The following is a 19450-nucleotide window of genomic DNA, read 5'->3' on the forward strand; positions in this document are numbered from 1 at the left end:
CGCATTAATGTCCGGACACTTTTTAAAATCGCATAACTTTTTTAGAATTGGTCCAAACAACTTGAGTTTTTTGGAGAAGGTAGAAGGATTAGTTTGCTAATTGACGCGTTTCGTCGTTTTGAAAAAAAATGTATTTGGTTGGAATAGCGAAAGGAATAGTAAAGGTCGATTTTTAAACTTTTTTCGCTGATTTCGGGAATTTTCGCGATTCTCGAGCTTATTCTGCGATCTTTAAACGTTTGTACCTCGGAGCAACGTCAACCGATTTTGATGAAATTTTAGGCACGTATACAACTTACTGCAATCTACAAAGGGTTTTTTTAAATTTTCATTACAAGCTCACAAATAAGTTTAAAAATCGACCTTTACTATTCTTTTTGCTATTCCAACCAAATACATTTTTGTTCAAAACGACGAAACGCGTCAGTTAGCAAACTAATCTTTCTAGCTTCTCAAAAAAACTCAAGTTGTTTGGACCAATTCTGAAAAAGTTATGCGATTTTAAAAAGTGTCCGAATATGATGAGCCGAAATATAAGCAAAGGATGATTGAAATTTAGATGTCAAGTGTGTCGGTATGGAAAGGAGACTTTGGTGTCGAGTAGAAAGAGAATTAGGCCCATGGTAAGAAAGATAAAAAATAAATTACTTAAAAAATAAATTACTTTCTACGGAAAACCTATTACAATATATTAAATACAAGCTTAAAATCAGAAAATACAATAAATTTAACAAGAAATTAGTGAATACTGAAGAGAATAACTGCATTATTTTCCAGTCATATTTTATGTTTTATCGAAATCGGAACTTTTAGCCCCGGTCTCCCCTATTAGAACTGTACTTAAGTCGACCTAGGTGCGACACGAAGAAACCACGGTGAACGTACAATTTTACGAGACGAGGAAGTTGCTAAAGAGTCTCCAAGAATATTTGAAAAGTAGCTAGCGGAGACTTGTCGTCCGAGGATCCCTAATTTCTGAGGATGCCCTGGTGATCCTCGCGCACTCGAATCGCCCCGCGACAGAGCGTGCACTCGCGCGGCTTTTCCTCGCCGCGGCGCTGAATAGACGCTGATGGCGGCAAAGAGCTGCTCGAATTTTCGCGACCCCCTCAAGAGGCCGAGCCGTTAATTACGGATTTCGCTGGGTGTTCCTGCGGAGTGGTTCTCTCGAGGTCGGCCGACGGAGCCGCGTTTCGCGTCGGGAACACCGCCGCCAGCCCGATCGTCCTGCCGTTTGCATCGAGCTGGGGCCTCTGGCCGCAGCGTTCGCAAGGGTTAAAGGCGATGTCGTTATGCCGTTAAACGTCAGCCAGCGTCGATCCTCGAGAGGCTGGGCGCAAGAATTACGATCGCGTCTAGCCTTTCCCCGAGTCCCAGTGTCGATTCGAGTCCTCCTCAGGGGCGGGCGAAATACGACGCTGTAAATTCGAGCTTTACTGCCGCCAGGGAGCCAATCGTGGCCGTCCGCAGAATATCAGACCACGTATCGGAGGGTAAATGGAATTTGGTCCTGCACCCATTTAAATTTGTTACTAGGGGGGCACCGGAATTTGTTACTACAAGTGGGGATAAATCGACGGGACTTCCAGTGGATGAATGGGGGTCGAGCTGCATCAACCCTTAGTATCATAGCGTAAAACCCCTGTTACGCGAATTAAAAGAATTGTACGCGCCATTTGGGAGTTTTTTTCACGAACTTTAAAGCGTTACTTTACTATTACCATATGTAACAAGTGTTACACTCACCGCGTTTCACATAAGAGCGTACCAACGCCCGTACCGTAGCACTTTCGTGATTGGTCGCAGCACTTTCTCCGCCGGTTTACTACCAATCAACGGTGTATCCCTGCGCGAAACGAGTACGCTCTAATGTGGAATGCAGTGTAGTGTTACATACATTATTATCTTCGACATGAAATTTATTCGAAAAGGAAAATCGAAATATTTGAGAGAGAAAAATTAGCATTTTACCTGCTACTTTCAGTGGCCCTGGCCACTGAATCTTAATCAACAAAACGAGCCAGTGTATCACAGTAGAATTTCTACGAACGTATTTCTGACCTACGAACACTTGTTACATATACTAATAGTAAAGTAACGCTTTAAAGTTGATGAAAAAGATCCCAACTGGCGTGCGCAATTCTTTCAATTCGTCTAACACCGGTGTTACGCTATGGTACCAAGGGTTAACGATAGATAAAAAGTCTCTTTCCCTGCACTGAGGATGTTAGTGACGTTTTCAAAGAACGGAGAATAGAATTACGTCGGCTTAAGACTGAGAAGTCCGCGATGAAGAACGGAGCGGAAGAGAATGGGGAAGAGGGAAGAGCAAGACGATCGCGTCTTTGAGTCAAAGCGAAGGGAGTACGCGCGGGGTGCACGCGGCTGAACACCCTCCGCGTTTGCATTTCACTCGACAACACTTAACTCTCTGCAGGCGGAATTTGATACGCCGGCGTCGTTCAAGCGTCAAAGACAAACTCTAAGAAGACACTTCATCTAGCGACGTAGTTTTAAACGCTCGCTATAATCGAACACGCGCCCCGACTTTCGATCCTCGGCTCTCGAACGAGAGTCAAGAGTCTGCTCGCGTTCGGCTAGCCTGATTATCGTTACTTCTGCGCGACGGGGCTTTAAAACAAAATTAATATGCGCGACCATCCCCCCCCTTGTAATAATTCACGACGAATATTGCAAGTGCGCACGGAAGCTGCCGCGAATTAAGCTTATTGTCGGCAAAAATAGCCGGCTAATTTCGCGCTCGCGTAGCACGCGCGCGCCGTCCCGCTGTTTATCGTTAAATCAAAGTACTTTTAATGAAGCTTTCACGCTAAATTAGTATTTTTTCTCTCTCTCTCTCTCTCTTTTAATGTAACAAGAGCAGCCGCGGAATTACCACGCACGGAATTTCCATTTGAAAATCAGGCGGGGGCTCCTTTTTCCGCGGACGTCATATCGCGAGGGGCGAACGAAATTTACGCCCCGGACTGCAGGAATGTAAATTTGCTTTTTCATGGTAAATCGCGGCCGCGATAATTAAGCGTATGACAAAAATGTGCCCGGGGGACTTCGCTGGAAGCACGACGCACTGTCGTTAACGACGTTTTGCGGAAACTTCCAGCCGCGGGAAATGCCGGGCGACTTCGCAATCACGTAAATTCAGTTATGGAACACGGGGGCCTCTTCCATCGAATGAAACAGTTTTGCGACGGCCGCGCCCCGCGCTACTCTAATTTCCATCAAGCACAGACAAGCGCATTTGTCAATCACAGCTCGTACTTGCCTCGGTTTCCGTTCTTGGGTAAACAATGGCGAAGCGCGACGCGACGTCCTTCGGCAACTTGTACCGAATCCAGCCGCCGTTCCATCAACCACAGTATGCCGCACTGCAACTCGAACAAGTGAAATCGTTCGAGGACTCTGCGTTATTTAGAGAGGGATTGTTCGCTGGAAAACTATAGGATAGCAAGTAGCATTGGTTCCTTCGAGTTGAAAGTCTTTAACGACCAAATGGATTGTGGAAGAAAAAGCACTCTCGCACCCTTGAACCTCTGAACACCATCATTTAAATTCCGAATTGTGTATTCAACGTTTCCTGCCGCTCGTTATTACCAACGTGGAATGGAGTGAGAGCAATAACCAGAGTCTTTCCAAACCTCTCAAAGCTGCGGAGCGTGTAAGCCTCTACAATCATTGCAGACACCTACTCGATGCCTTCGATATCCGAAGGAGTCTCTGCTACCTCGATGTAACTTCCCGCGCAATTACGCAACGCTTAAAAGCTCCGGGAACAGAAAATCGAACGGAAGAGCCTGGGACACGGTCCCCGCAGCAACGGGACGCCTCTAATTGATGCAACAGCACGCCCGAGGCATTACGAGGCGCCCCCCCGGCGTCTTGAGAGTTCCTTAAAAACCCCGGACCTAGGGGGAGCGTGCCGGGCGTTCTGGGAAATCACGCAGCAGCGGCAGCAGTCGTTTTCGCGATTCCGCAAATCCAGTTACGGAACTCAGGGGCCAGACGGTGGACTGAACTCGTCGCGTCTGCTAGTCACCAGGGATAATTCGGTTTCCATCGAAAGTAGAGGGACGTGCGGTGCCGCTCGTTAGCTAAACGCGTCGAAACGACGTGGCCGTTGGCGGTTACCTGCTAACTTCGACAACGACTCGAGAATACTTGAGCCGCATTAAGGGGTTATGCCTACCTGCGAGGTCTGAAGACGCAAGTATATTCGGCATTTTCTTTCTTCAATTTGAAGACTTTTCTTTTAAATTAACGGTAGCATATTCGAAAGTATATATTCTAAAGTTGTTGTAGTTTTTTTTGCAATACGATAACTAAATAAATAATGGAATTATAAGCGATCTCCCGACAGCGCTTCTTTTATTACGGTGGTCACTATAGCTACGACCTGGTTCGTCAGAAATAAAAAACTCGACCAAATTTAGTCAGTATATTAGATTAGCTTGTCCTTAATCGTGGGTTTTTCATTTCCGTTGGGTAGTTGTTATTTTACAGATGGAAAATGATGAAACATGAGCGCGATTCTGTGGTGAAAATCGATACTTTTGCTATGAGAAGTTGCGATTTTGTAGCAAATTAAAATCTTGGGTTAATAAACGATTAAGGACAAGATAATCCAATATACTAACTAAATTCCCGCGAATTTTTCATTTCAGATGAACCAGGTCAGAATTAGAATGTTCGCCGCAAACTACTGACAAAAAAATCGCTGCCGAGAGATCGCTAATATTTTTTGTTTATTTATGTATATTTTCCATCGCAAAAATTACCACAAGTAGTTTAACACGTACACTTTCGAATACATAAAGGTTTATTTAAAAAAAGTCTTCGAGTGTTTTAAAAAAAATCCCGAAAATACTTGTGTTTTCAGACCTTGCAGGTAGGCATAACCCCTTAAGGGGGCACCGCCGAGGGAATCGCCGCCTCGCAGGAAAGCGCTGCGGCCCTTCGCGCTCCCTAATTGCACCGGGCTCATTTTTCGGAGTTCCTTGTCGCGCTTCTGGGTCCAATGTTGCCTGTATTTTCTAACATAATCGTTTATAACGAGAGAGAAGTGGGACTCTCCTTAATGTATTCGGCGATAAGCTGACGATCCTCAAAGGCCACTATTAGGGCGGCAGGATTGCGAATATGATACGCGAAAAAGGAGATCGCGTCGGTTGAGTCGGTGACATCCTCCCCCGTAATTTGCGCCCGTCTAAGGTAGCTGAAGGCCGCCGAGGACCCTCGAGGAGGACGCGACTGCCGCGGGTTGCCTCTCAGCCCGACGTAACGCGATAGCGGTGGCATCGGCCGACTAAGCACCTTCTGTGCCCGCGCCGAGAGTTCAAGAGCACTCGCAGGATACGAGGATTGCCAAGATTAGCGCTGATGGCGCGCCATTACGTTTCGTTCGGGGGCCTGAGTGCGCTTCAGCCGATCCCGAGATTACCGAACAGCGGCGTATTGTCGCGATCGCGGGCTGAAAGCTGCCCGGTAATCGCTGGCTAATGAAAAACCTGGTGTCCGCGTGTCGACGCCGCCGGTGCGGCTCGTCAACGCAAGGAACACCCTCGAGGAAGCCTCTCGACCGAGTTACGACTCCAATATCGCCGGTGTTCGATCGTCGTTCGGGACGGCAAACATTTCTGCGCGTCCCCGTTGCAAAAAGAAACGGGACACCGCGGGCAGAGTTAATTGCGACGATTCTCGGCGAAAAACAGCCACTCGACGAGAGCGCGAAAGTTTGCCCGTAAGTTTAGCGAGGAGCAAAGCTACGAGACCGCGAAAAACGTATTAATTATGAAGTTAGCAGCGACGACGTCCTCCGGGGAATTCGGAATCCGGGGGGGGCCGTTCGAGACGCGAGAACCAGCGAATTAGTGTTAATGGAGTGTCGTTAGGGTTCGAGACGAGGCTGAAGCACGCTTGAATAATTTAAATGACCAACGACCTCGGCAAACTGCAAGAATTTTCAGGCGCCTCCTCCAAGCATTCTGTCTGCCTTTGCTGTTAGGATCCCGGCTTAATTTGGAGCGCCCTGATGGACCTTTTTAATTAGACACGGGAGGAGGACTCGATAAGGCCGGCGGACGACGGCGGGGGTTAAATTATGCAGGTTTAATTATCGCGGCCTATCTTCGAGTAGCCGATTCGTTGTAAAGTACAATTAAATTGGGAATAGTAGACGATACTCGCTGCGAGGCAGACGCGGCGCATGCCCCGCGGCATTTAACTTGTTTTCCAGCGGCTTTCCGAGGACTTAACGCAACGAGTCCAGCGAACGGAGCGACAGCCTGGGAACTCCGGCTGACTTGTGACCGTCGGTCTTACTTACGGCTGCCTTGATGCGGCTTTTTGCCACTGGCTCAATGAAACTAGTAGTGGGGGCGCCGCACAAGTCAGCCATTAGCGATCACTGCGGACTATGGTCGGACCTGCCGCGGGTATGTATTGACATACATCGTGCAAGGGAATAGGAAGTTCTTCGGTCGTGAGATTCCGGTGGAACGTTGAAGTTCACTAGAATTCATACCACAGCACATCGTAGCAGCTGGTCAATATTTACTCGAAACACCGCTGTGTTGTCACGTGTCGGAGATACAGTGGCTCGCATTAATATTCGGACAGTTTTTAAAATCGCATAACTTCTTTAGAATTGGTTCAAACAACTTAATGTAGTTATTCTCTTCAGTATTCACTAATTTCTTGTTAAATTTATTGTATTTTCTGATTTTAAGCTTGTGTTTAATATATTGTAATAGGTTTTCCATAGAAAGTAATTTATTTTTTAAGTAATTTATTTTTTAGCTTTCTTACCATGGGCCTAATTCTATTTCTACTCGACACCAAAGTCTCCTTTCCATACCGACACACTTGACATCTAAATTTCAATCATCCTTTGCTTATATTTCGGCTCATCATATTCGGACACTTTTTAAAATCGCATAACTTCTTTAGAATTGGTCCAAACAACTTAATGTAGTTATTCTCTTCAGTATTCACTAATTTCTTGTTAAATTTATTGTATTTTCTGATTTTAAGCTTGTATTTAATATATTGTAATAGGTTTTCCATAGAAAGTAATTTATTTTTTCAGTAATTTATTTTTTAAGTAATTTATTTTTTATCTTTCTTACCATCGGCCTAATTCTCTTTCTACTCGACACCAAAGTCTCCTTTCCATACCGACACACTTGACATCTAAATTTCAATCATCCTTTGCTTATATTTCGGCTCATCATATTCGGACACTTTTTAAAATCGCATAACTTTTTTAGAATTCGTCCAAACGACTTGAGTTTTTTTGAGAAGCTAGAAGGATTAGTTTGCTAACTGACGCGTTTTGTCGTTTTGAAAAAAAATTTATTAGGTTGGAATACAGAAGAGAATAGTAAAGGTCGATTTTTAAACTTTTTTTTGCGAGCTTGTAATGAAAATTAAAAAAAAAATCCTTTGCAGTAAGTTGTATACGTGTCTAAAATTCCATCAAAATCAGTTAACGTTGCTCCGAGCTACAAACGTTTAAAGATCGCAGAATAAGGTCGAGAATGGCGAAAATTCCCGAAATCAGCGAAAAAGGTTTAAAAATCGACCTTCACTATTCTTTTCGCTATTCCGACCAAATACATTTTTTGTCAAAACGACCAAATTCGTCATTTAGCAAACTAATCCTTCTAGCTTCTCGAAAAATCTCAAGTTGTTTGGACCAATTTTAAAAAAGTTATGCGATTTTAAAAAGTATCCGAACATTAATGCGAGTCACTGTACCCGGTGTCGCGGCGCAGAACGGTGACGAAGGAATGGATGACGATGGACAAACGTGGAAACGAAGATTCTCGGGGGCGATTCCATCTCGAACAATAAAGACTCTGAACGTTCTCCTCGAGAAGGGGATATTGTTATTCAGGAGGGCGAAAATATCCGTAAGAGGCCCCCGAACGAGCGCCGATACCATTGAAAACAGCATAAACTACAACGGCTCCTCTGGAAGCGACGATCAGAGGCGTGCGTAGCTCTGAGAGAAGACGGGGGGATATAAAATTCGGTGGGTAACGGTAGGGCCGCAGTGAGATGCGATAATATGACCGTATGAAACGTACCTGCGCCTAGAGCGCTCCTTTACCGTCATACGTATGGATTCCAGAAAAAGGGACAATAAAATTCGTAGGAACTTATGTTCCAAGTTAAATTGCGCTCGAGTTACAGATTTGCCTGCGTGACAGCAGCTAGGCTTGCCCGCTCCTGCCCAAAGTGCTCGCGAGATTTCGGTGGAAGAATAGCTGGGTAATCTTCTTCGGGTAATTTGTAACGAGCTTACAATTTGAGCGCGGCGTAGTTCGAGCTCTTCCTAGCTTTAATCGAGAAGCTAAGCTGCTAAGGGCTACTCGAATGAGTGGTTTCACGGTAAATGGACAAGACACGGAAAATTGCCTGGGCACCATGGTCCCGGGAGCGGAGAATCTACTCGATTATTGCTTGTGGAAACATGTAACGTTAATCGTTCGCTCGGGGCTGAACAGCGACGACGAAACAGCTTCGTTGCTGAGCAAGGGTGTTACGAACAGCCCGACACTTAAATTGCTGCAGGGAAACGGAGCTGTTTGCGACGGGCGGAATTTACATTCGCGTTCGTGCAACAGATCATTTCCTTCTTAACTTCGCATGATTTAAATTACACAGTCGTCGGGCTATTTATTCCTTTCAATAGAAGTCTGGTCCTATAATTTCGCAGCCGCTATTGGGAAAACCAGGAGTACCTCCGGGAGTAACGATAAAAATGGCAACTCGATGATATAGCCAGTTCTGAAAACGTAAGCTGACGAGGACGTCACAAGGAAACAGATAACGATGCAATTTCAGGAGCTTATTTGCGTCGCCCAGGTTCACCGTCGCCGAGCTCTGAATTCGTCGCCACCCTCCCCCGCGGGATATTAAGCAATAGCTCGTTACTGCATCATATAGGTCGAGTGACTTCCAAGGCCACGGAGGAAGAGTGGATCTCCCCTCGTCTGCGTCGCGCCAAAACGCAATACCCGATAGAGGGTTTGCCGAGGTACGACACCGTTGTCAGCAGGATGGTGCATTAAACGCGAAGATCCTCGACGTCGAAGAGCACCACGCGTGGGCGCGTTGCCACCCCGCGGAAAGTAGTCGAGTAACTGGACTACGGGAATAATGGATAAGGACGCGAAAATGAATGCAACTCGGGGAGAGATAGTTTTGAGAGCGCAGGGGGAGGTGGACGAGGGAGCCCCTTTGACACGTGGACATTCTGGAGACACGTAGGAATGGCCGCGTCCGAAAATTCGATTTGAATTGTTAATCGATTTACCGAGCGTAATTGTGGAGATTCCGGCCGAAAGAGGGTAACCTCGTTCTTACAGGCTTCATCGTAGGGGGTGGCTTTTAAGCAACGCTGAAGGTCTAAGTAATGATATTTTCTCCGAGAAAACGCTGGCCCCCTGCTTCAGCCTTCCGCAGAAAACGAAGTTACCTCGCCCCCGGCTTTTTTATTCCTCCCCTGAGCGTAAATGTGTTACCGGGCAATCAACTTATTACTGTGTATGAGCAACAAGCCGCATTATTCCTGTGCAGGATCGATGTAAATAAGGTACGATTCGGATCGATTTGGGGCCAGTCCTCCGGGGAACCGGCCCAGGGGGTCGCGGCGCGGAGGATGGATTCCTCGCCGAGGCACGGAGTTGTTAATTTCGAGGAGCCACGAACGCTGGAGGCCGGCCAGGTCAGACAGCGTTAAATTAAGAACGGTAATAATGTTGCTAATAATTTAGGCGGCCGGCTTTTACGCCCGGCGCTGGTTAACGGCGCTTTTAGCCGGGCCCTTTCCCTCGCGCCACCGCCGGCCGATGTGGGAAAAAAAGCCGAGTTTTATGAAAACTGCCGGCGAGATACGAATGCTTAAAATATTCACCGCGCAGGGTAGCGGCTTTACGTGCGCGCCGCGTTTCCCCGCGATGTGTTCATCTCCTTGCTGCAATTCTCACGAGCATCGGCCCGCCGTCTGACGTGTTTTATCGACGATGGGGAAACTTGCAACTGAACGTGAACCAATTTCTGGGGGCTTTGCGTCACGGAGGATCAGCGGATCGTTAACGCGGAATCGGCGCACTTACAGTGACCTAATATCCTGTGGGCCCCATTTACCGTGCATCTTAAAATTCCACGAACCTGTAGGGTAAGTCCGGTATAGTTCGACCACCGGGAGAGTCCGGCCAGGGTTGATGTTTTGAGACTGACGCATGGGAGGGCACTGTGTGTCGTTGATACAAGAGAAACTGACGGGCTTGTTGTTGATCTTGCATTGACCGTTGTCACAAATCCATATTTAAATTATAAGAAACGCTTGGGACTTTGTGCGAGTCTTGAAAGTTTTTCGACCAAGTTACAGTGTTGATTATATTTGAAAGACAGGTAAGTTTAGTTACGCTATTACGATATTGGGGGATATAATGTGCATAAAACTACAGTGTCACCAAAACAATAAGTTTGTATTCGTTTTTAATCTAGAGACGCGGTACCGTCTCGACACAAAGTACAGGGAAGACACCCTGTATATGTCGAATGTCGCTACCGTGTACCTTTACTCGTCGCGGAGCCATTCCAAACTAACCTGAAACTTATTTCCTTAATATCTCATCACGCCTGCAATATTTTCGAAATTTAAAGGCATTTTTCTTATGTAAACCGCATATAAGCTTTCGAATAAGACCAATTTCAATAAAATCGGTCCGCGTATGACAGAGATATTGTGATATCGTCTCATGAATCTGTCAGGTGCGATAAGGTTTTTCTCCTGATTCTCCAACCAAATTTTGTCGACGTAATACGTATACGCGTTACACGCACACCTTCAGCCAAAACGGAACTACCCCACGTTTCGTTCGTCACTCGCTATCTTCGCTATGGAATCTACTCCAAATTTTGACAGCTTACCGTCAAGTTATAACCAAGTTATAAACGTGTTTTTACAAATATATACATAAATGAATTTCTTTTTAATTTGAATGATAAAAACCAATTTAAACCGATTCCACCAATCCAATTGTCTTGAAGCTTTGCAGGCGTGCATGGTTTGGATGACAATACAATATATTTAAAAAAAACACCGAGAGGATGAAAACATTATCCAGTCATCAATTAATAATATAATAATAATTTATAATATTGAAAATTATCTGAAGTCATTCTCTATGTAAATTATCTTTGTAAAAAGAAGTGAGATCTCCATAACAAACTTGAGAAAAGTAAAAAAATTACGGCAAGTACATGAAAGCAAATAAATCACAAAAAATAGAAGATAATAATAATTATAAAATAAAAAAAGATGTGAAATCAAAATGAGCTGCGCGTACATAAAGGTAACGATAAATACAAATAAATATTTTAATACGAATAAACATTTTATTCAGAATACTTGGCGCTGCGTCCCGAATTGGTGCCGCTAAACTGAATAAATATGTATAAATTGCATTAATTAATCTTTTTCCTTCTTTCTTGTGTGTGCGTTCATGAATGTGTGTATGTGTGCGTGCGCATATGCTGCGTATGACATTAGAATTAAATATATGTAGAATAAATCTGACTGCGTTTCTAATATGTATATGTATATGTTTATGTATTTCAGATTGTAAGGGAGTTATTGTAAATTATTAATACGAGGACATTTAACATTTTTTACTAAAATATTTATTTGTATTTATCATTACCTTTATGTACGTGCAGCTCATTTTGATTTCGCATCTTTTTTATTTTATAATTATTATTATCTTCTATTTTTTGTGATTTATTTGCTTTCATGTACTTGGCGTTTTTTACTTTTCTGAAGTTTTTTATGGTTTATTTTGACAAGCTGGTCGATCACTCCCTTGATTATGGGATAGTCCGACCACATTAATGCGGGACAGTCCGACCACATTAGTTAAATATACAGTGTGTCTGAAAAAGTGTAACTACCTCGAAAAATATGAATAGTACGAAAAATTGTTACAGACCTAAGTTGTAGGATGTCAAGGGGGACATATGCTCGTATCTTTTATTTCTTATTCTTGTAACTGACATCGAAACATTTTCTAAACACTACCTACATGTGTCCTTTTTACTGTGAACCCATCTTCCGATTCAGGGACCGAAAATTCCATTCTTCAAGGTAGCGATATGTCGTTTAAAAAAAAAACTGGGACGAAAACGAATGCGTGGGATGCGTAGAAAACAATTTCGAAATCTCGAAAAGCAACGATTGGATTAAATGTTTGCGTTTCATGATAATAGATGCTTCAAGTACAAGCATGTTTGCGATTTACGTGGAAAAATGAAGAAGAAATAACATATCAATCAACTTCTTCGTGTATTATACTTTTCGCAAGCGACACTTTTACTTTGCAGTGCCATTGTTTTTGTTTGAAAATAAAAATAAACATTAGAATTTATCGCACACTATAATTTATGTATAGTCTAAATTGTTCGGGCTTTGCTTTAATCTCTACAAAACGACAAAAATGTGAAAAACAACGATGCTGCAATTCCTTTCCAAAAAGTGGTCGAACTATCCCGGACTTACAATATATTTAAGTGCTTCCAAGTCCCTGTACCGATCTTTCACGAGTGCTGTTACGTTCTATGATCTGACTGAACATTTTCTTGTCGCAGCTTCACGCGAACGTCTTCCGTGTCTGTCCATCACACTTCACAGATTATTAACGCGTGAAAATAACTGCCACTCTGATGTAATAAAATGATTCCCATGGTGGCGCAGCTGGGGACCCATATACCTGCGCTGGATTCGCGTGGAAATAGTGGCAGCTATCGGAACCGGCATGGAAGTCGCGACTACGCTCGGGTGTTTGTTCGCGACCCGGGAAAAACGTGGAAAGCTGTCGCCGAGCCTAGCGGGGAAATCCGATTCGCGTTGCGTCGACAGGATTCCACAATGAGCCGCGCCATATTGCGGGGTAATTCGCCGAGAGCGAATGGATTCTTGAGTCGTTCGCGGCGCTCGCCGGGGAACCGAGGATTTCCGCAAATCGGTTCACGTTTCGCAGTTACGGGCGACATTTGCATAATTCGTAACGGCGCTTCAGTAAAAATTCCTCGATTTTATTTCGAGGAAGATCGACGAGATAAATGGCTGGATTTTTCCGAAGCGTCGCGCCGCACTTTTCGGCTGTTACCGTGCGTTTAATACCACTCGGAATCGTCCAGCGAGCCACGGCCACTGAATTTATCGACAATTCTAGCGGGGCACGTCACTCTTTCCCCGCTGCACGCTGTACGATCGATTCGAAGATTTCTCAGGCAAAATCCACCGCGACTTTAAAGCTGGATGAAATTCGCGGGTGGATTCGCAACGGAGGTACATACGTTACACTTTCGAACGCGTCAAGGGGGTAATCCCCGGAGCTCCATTCGCAAAACCATCCGCGACTATCGCCGAGGGGGATCCCGTGAACCTTGCTCACCCATGAAACTTACGAACCAGCCAGATTCTCCGTCATTACACCCCCGAAATCTGTGAGCGCCCTAAATAAACGCGAAAGCCCGCTCGGCTTTCGCCCCGTGACCTGTTGAAGACTCCACTTCCCTTCGCGAATTCAAAGCAGCAACGCGACGAACTCCCGAATCGTCGCTGTCTCTAACCAGCGCCCGGACTCTTTCGCGAGGACAGAAAACAACAGCGGGACGTTGAGCGTTAAGCAAGAACGTTCTCCGCGGGGAAGTTAACGAACCGTTCGCCTGACGCAATTACCCGAAATCACGTTCCGCGTATTACAAGTTTACCGCTGCAAGACGCCAAGCTGCGAAGCAATTATCCACCCCGGAGTCTCGATCGCGGTCACCCTCGGAAGTTTCGGCCAAAGTTTGCCGGCGGTGCGTTAAGGAGGCCCCTGTAAATTTCCGCAAAGTGTTACCGGGGCCCTGTAGGATTTTTCCCATCCATTAGGTATGCCCCGTGCGACGCGTGTAATAAAAGCCAACGCGGAGAATCCTATTACGCTCGGTGGTGTCGGGGCACAGTGGTTTGCGTATCGTTGCTCCGTTCGCCGCGCCACGCTGATCGAAAATTGCGCGCGTTACTATCGCCGCGGAGCCACTTAAACGATGCATTTTGCGGGACGTCGATTCTATCAGGCTGCGTCTCTGCGTGGACGTTCCATTCCGGGCACTCGGGAGGTAAACTCGAGCGTTCGTTCTCATCGTCGGCATTCCTCGAGCGGATATTACAGCAGCTCTGGTACGGCATTCGTTCTGGGCTGGGTACTAGGTGAATTTAACGTGCACGGAAAGCAACCGCCGCGAAGCTACACGGAAATGGGTCAAGCGGTCCTCCTGACGGGCAGAGGAAAGGATAATGAGGTCCTACGAGTCGCGAGGACCAATCGTTCGCTCTCGGCGGAGGATGGGACGGGATCGAACGCGATACGTGAGATATTTGGTAACGAGTGGAGAATGGAGACCCGGGCTGGGACGTCACGAGGGTCAACGATTATCCGTAATCCGCGCGGCGGAAGATCGGGCGAAGGTATTTCGCAAACGATGGGCGTATGGATTACGCGATTCGGTGGAATAATACGCGAATTGCTGGAATAATGCGCGAACGTTCGCGGAGGAACACGCGATAACGTAGCCGCGGGAATCCCTGTTACTCTAGTTATACGATAATAAGATTACCGCGGACGATTATGCTGCTACAGATGTTTCCGCCGTGGAAGCGAAACAGAGACACGGTTGGCTCGTGCCGACTGTTCGATCATCGATGTTTGCGACGATGCTGACGTGGAATTTTGGTCGTTTGGGGGGTATTAATTCACCGGAGATCCACTTGGTGGTTGGAAAGAGTTCGATGCGATCTCTTGCCATTGATTTAGTTAGTAAATCGAGTAGGAATAGGTGAAGGCAACGATCCCAGCCCACAGTTGGACCTTTCGACCCCGAGCTCGTGCACGAAGTGCGCTAGGCCCACGCCAGAGGCCTAAATCCGGGGGCAAATAACGAATGGAGCGATCTTTGGACGGTGAATTTGCATTGCGATTAGCGGAGCGTGGCGAGCTCGACTAAGCCCGGCTTAAAATTCGAGGAAACGGTCGACAGGCGACAGATTGGAATCTGTTTGTCCACAGGATGAACCTGACAGAGTTGTGTAGCACGGCGTAACGGTCTGACGTGATCCGTCCGTATGATGAGTTGCGAGAAGCCTCGCTCGATGATGAACGTGTAAACGGCGGAGAGACACCTGTCAGAACTTTTTGACTTATGATACGGCCAGCCAACCGAAGCTGTTGCCCCATCGAAATTTCGCGCCTCCGTCTGGTAGCTACCCCCAACTGCTCAGCATCCACCGTCTGCTATACTTGTACGTAATGGGAGCAGTGCACCTGAACGCCAGAACGAGGAATCTGACGAAAGGAGACCTCGCAGGAAAGTAGGAACTGATGGCAGCCGAACGAGCTGCGATTCACGGAGCAGGACCGAGCAAACACCATTCGTTTTTTTGTCTCTCGGATGGGAAGAGTACATTTTTGGCGGAAGCTCTCTGCTTTCTTGGCACCGCGAGTCCCACGGCTCGCAAATCGCTCGAGTTCGGTCGCGACGACGTTGCAGCTCCGAGCGGAGCCTGCGACGCCACGGAATCGAAGCGCTTTCGTCTCGCAGCATCCCTTTGTGAAAGCGACGTTCGAGCCACGTCCGTGCACTGCTAGCGCCAAGAAACCAGCTGAATACAAACTAAGAGGGGCCAATCGTCCGGTTCCAGTCTTGTTCAGCTGGGGTTAGCTACCGCATACGCGGTGGGGTGCAGGCCTTAATACGCGACCAGGAGTCCCTTGTCAAAGTGGAAAGTTGTCTTTTGAGCTGACGCGAGCGCGCTCCACGTCGAACTGCGGCCACCGTTCCCGATGAATATGTAACGCGCGGGGGAACTTCTGGCGCGATGATTTCGAGCCGATTACAGTGGCGAGCTTCGATCGATCCGCGGGATCTTAATTAATCCTCGGTGGGTACAGGTCGAAATGGCTGACAGTGGAAACTCTAGGCTGTCTAATAATTATTTGTCCGAAGAGTTTTCATTTGATCGAAATCCATGATATTATGATTCAACTCATCCCCTAACTCATCACCTACCAGAGGAAGAAAAATTCATTCGAAACACGTTGTGCTCCATTTTCATTTGCGATAAGAAACCGAAGATCGTCTTGGAAATCACCTATTAAGGGGTGATTGCGCCCTGTGGGGCCGAGAATTAGATAATTCTTTGTGAATTTTTTGTACAAACACGGTTCGACGAATTAATTTGAGATTTGGCAGGCTGTTCTATTGTATCTAGAACTATTGTGCTGAATTTTTGTGCGACAGTGGAAACAAATATGGCAGATACAGAGAGAGCGTTGAAAAATAATCGGGTGAACCTGGCGTTGACGAAAAGTACTGTAAGGGTTATCCGAAACACGAACAGGAAAAGAGATTCTTAAACTATGTGAATGTGGCTATCTTTGGTAGTAGATTTATTACGGTATCTGTTACCGCTGCTTTTTTATTTAAAGAAGTTTTCCCGGTTTTGAGTGAAAACCTTTCCCAGACTCAAATCAGGGCGCTTCATCTTCTTCAAAAGGCTGCCATTTTAACATTTTTTTATTTTTCTTAATGCATCTACCATCATCCATAGCCACATTCGTATAGTTTAAGAATCTTTTTTCCTCTTTGTGTTTCGGATAACCCTTACAGTACTTTTCGTCATCGCCAGGGCCACCCGATTATTTTTCAACGCCCTCTCTGTATCTGCCATGTTTTTTTTTTCACCGCCACACAAAAATTCAGAACAATAGTTCTAGATACAATAGAACAGCCTGTCAAACCTCAAATTAACTTGTCGAACCGTTTTTGTACAAAAAATTCGCAAAGAATTATCTATTTTTCGGCCCAACGAGGCGCAATCCCCCTTTAAATCAACCGACGCAATAATTCTTCGAGGTATTTGATAGAACTAACCAGTTCAATTTTGACGAAAGATAATACGATTAACGTTGGATCGGCCAGCGATTCGATTGTTAATATATTTGGCTGCCAAAAGTAAAGCAAGAGGCATATAGGTTTGGGGTAACGTTTCAAAATTCACGCTCTTCTATCATCTCCTCCCATTTCGCCCTTCCAGCATCGCGGAGCTTTCTTTCCACGAGCAATTTCAAGTAACGATGTCGCTTAGCCACTTCTTCAGCCAGGCAAACGAAGTCTTACACGAGAACGGCTGAGATTATTGAAGCCGTGGCCGATAGATTATCGAGTAAGGAGCAGGGATCGACCCCAAGCGATGGAAAAACGTACCCCCGCTTGCCTTCGAAAGTGGCGCGCCAAAGGTTCAAAAAGAACGATACCCTTTCATCAGAAGCTTATCCAGTTCGCATTGCCATCCTCGGCGCTGGCTTCACGGGGATTCCCCAGCTTAAATATTAACGATCAAGAAATACCGAAACGATACAGCCAGGCTTCGGAGTAGCTGCGGAATTCTGCTTGAAAAGTTGCTGAAGCGGAAAAGGGGTTGAAGTATGTCCGAAGAGTAAAGCGGCACTCCGAGTTCAGAGTGCGAACTCCGGAATAGTTAAGTTGGTACTTCTAATAGTTCCTCTTGATGCTGCGCCTATGCGCATCGACGTCTACCAATAAACTAACTAGCACGGTGCCACGTCCCCCGCGAGGTGTCGAGTTCCGAGGAAATAACGCGCGCTCGTTACTCTGTGCAACCCTAACTGACTTTAATAACTAAATAACTCTAAGCGCACCGAGTACGCGCTGCGAAGCGTCTTCCCGCAGAGAAGTGTTACTCACTGTCTTTCACGCAGAAGGCGCCGATAATCCAGAGTGGGAAGAGCGGCACGATGAACACGTTCCAGTGCCTAGCAGTCGCGTTGCACCATAGACTCCTCCCGACGTGCAGCCTCAGGTAAATCATGATCGTTCCACGTGAACTCTCCGCGGCTCGATCATAGCAACCGATTATCGTCGAACGGCATCGTCCACCCAGAATCACCCCGTCACACGTCGGCTCCCCGTTCACGGCGTCTGCCTTCCTGTATCCCCTGTGTCCTTCGCACGCTTCTCACGCATCTTCCCTTCGCACGCACACTTCGAAGGGTCGCGCGGACGAATCGACACCAAAACAAAGAAGAAAAGAAAAACAGCCGATCCAGCACGACAGGTCCGAGGACAGCGGCCGCGGAAACCCTGTACGACGCGAGACGCGCACTTTCAAATCACTCTCGTAACATTCGTCGACCGCGGCACGTAATTTACGATCATCACCACCGAGACGATAGTAACGGCTTCATCACCGTCGCACGCGTTACCACCTTTTCACACGCTTCTACCCTCTCTTTACCCCGATCTCTTCCAACACCTTCTCGTCCCCTCTGGGCCGGCTCGGACTTTCAAACTTTCTCACTGGAACCGTTTACTCTCGTCGCGTCGACGATCCGTCCTGCTTCAACCTCGTCGAGGAAGGAGTCGGGACCATCGAACGGGAGCGATGTAACGCGCGCGGCACTCGAACCGGAGCGAGATTTCGCTCGCCACCCGCACCGTGTATCAGCACCGGGCCGTGCGGTGCACACACCGCTGCGTTCAGCTGCCACGGCGAACGTTAGAGTCGCCACTGTCGTGCCCGCTGCCACCACTACCGGCGCTTCCCCCGCTACGCGCGCCAACCCCACCAGCGCGACCACAAGCACCGGTGTGACACCACTGGGCGCCACCACCACCACTGCGACCGGGCCACCTGCCGACGTCGACGTCGCGGATCGTCGCCGGCGTCGTCGTCCTGGTGGACGAGGACCACGACTTCGTGGTGCTACGTCGATCGAAAAGAGGCCCCCCTTGCACGCGCCCGCGCGCATGCTTTACCTCGCATGCGTATTGAACGCACCGCTCTGCCCTCGCTCTCGCCAGCGACGCGTCGATCGCGCTGTCTCCCTTCCGCCCTGCCACGCTTTCACCGTGTACGCCAGCCGAGGCCCTTTCACCCGACGTTTGCTTTTCTCGCCTACTCGCGGCAAGTCTGTCGCGCTGCACGCCGGGGTTTCGAGGAAAGAAGGCGGCCAGTGAATGGAGAGAAATGGGAAGGGGTGGTTTATGTTAATTCCCTGTATCGCGACGCGGCCCGAGCGTAAGTTCACGCGACGCGGGAAAATTCTCCTTTGACCCTGCGGCGGAGGGCTCGCTTTGACCTTCGCGTTCCCTCTCTGCTTAAGCAGTTACTATGGTCCGTTCAGCGCCTTTGGTGGAGCTTCTGAATCGCTGGGAGAGGGAACCGGTCTCACGAGAGTGGGGACTCAAGTAGCCATGAAACTCCTTCGGGTTGTTCTACTTGAAGTAGATATCTCGAGGTATGGTCAGACTTAGGTTTGCGTTACACGCTCCGCGACGTGTAATCTCAATGAAAGGA

At 47.1% G+C, this 19450-nt stretch overlaps 1 protein-coding gene across 1 annotated transcript in view; it reads right to left on the reverse strand.

Moving 5' to 3' along the window:
* The window catches only part of LOC143367712 (neural cell adhesion molecule 2), a 258269-nt gene extending 239602 nt beyond the window's left edge, over positions 1 to 18667 (reverse strand). The window contains exon 1 of the mRNA XM_076809823.1: positions 17839 to 18667. Within this exon, the coding sequence (XP_076665938.1) occupies positions 17839 to 17962 (124 nt within the window). The 5' untranslated portion in view covers positions 17963 to 18667. The remainder of the gene's footprint in view (positions 1 to 17838) is intronic.
* Positions 18668 to 19450: the final 783 nt, after the last annotated feature.

This window comes from Andrena cerasifolii, chromosome 4 (genome assembly GCF_050908995.1).
Source record: "Andrena cerasifolii isolate SP2316 chromosome 4, iyAndCera1_principal, whole genome shotgun sequence".
Taxonomy (NCBI): Eukaryota; Metazoa; Arthropoda; class Insecta; order Hymenoptera; family Andrenidae; genus Andrena; species Andrena cerasifolii.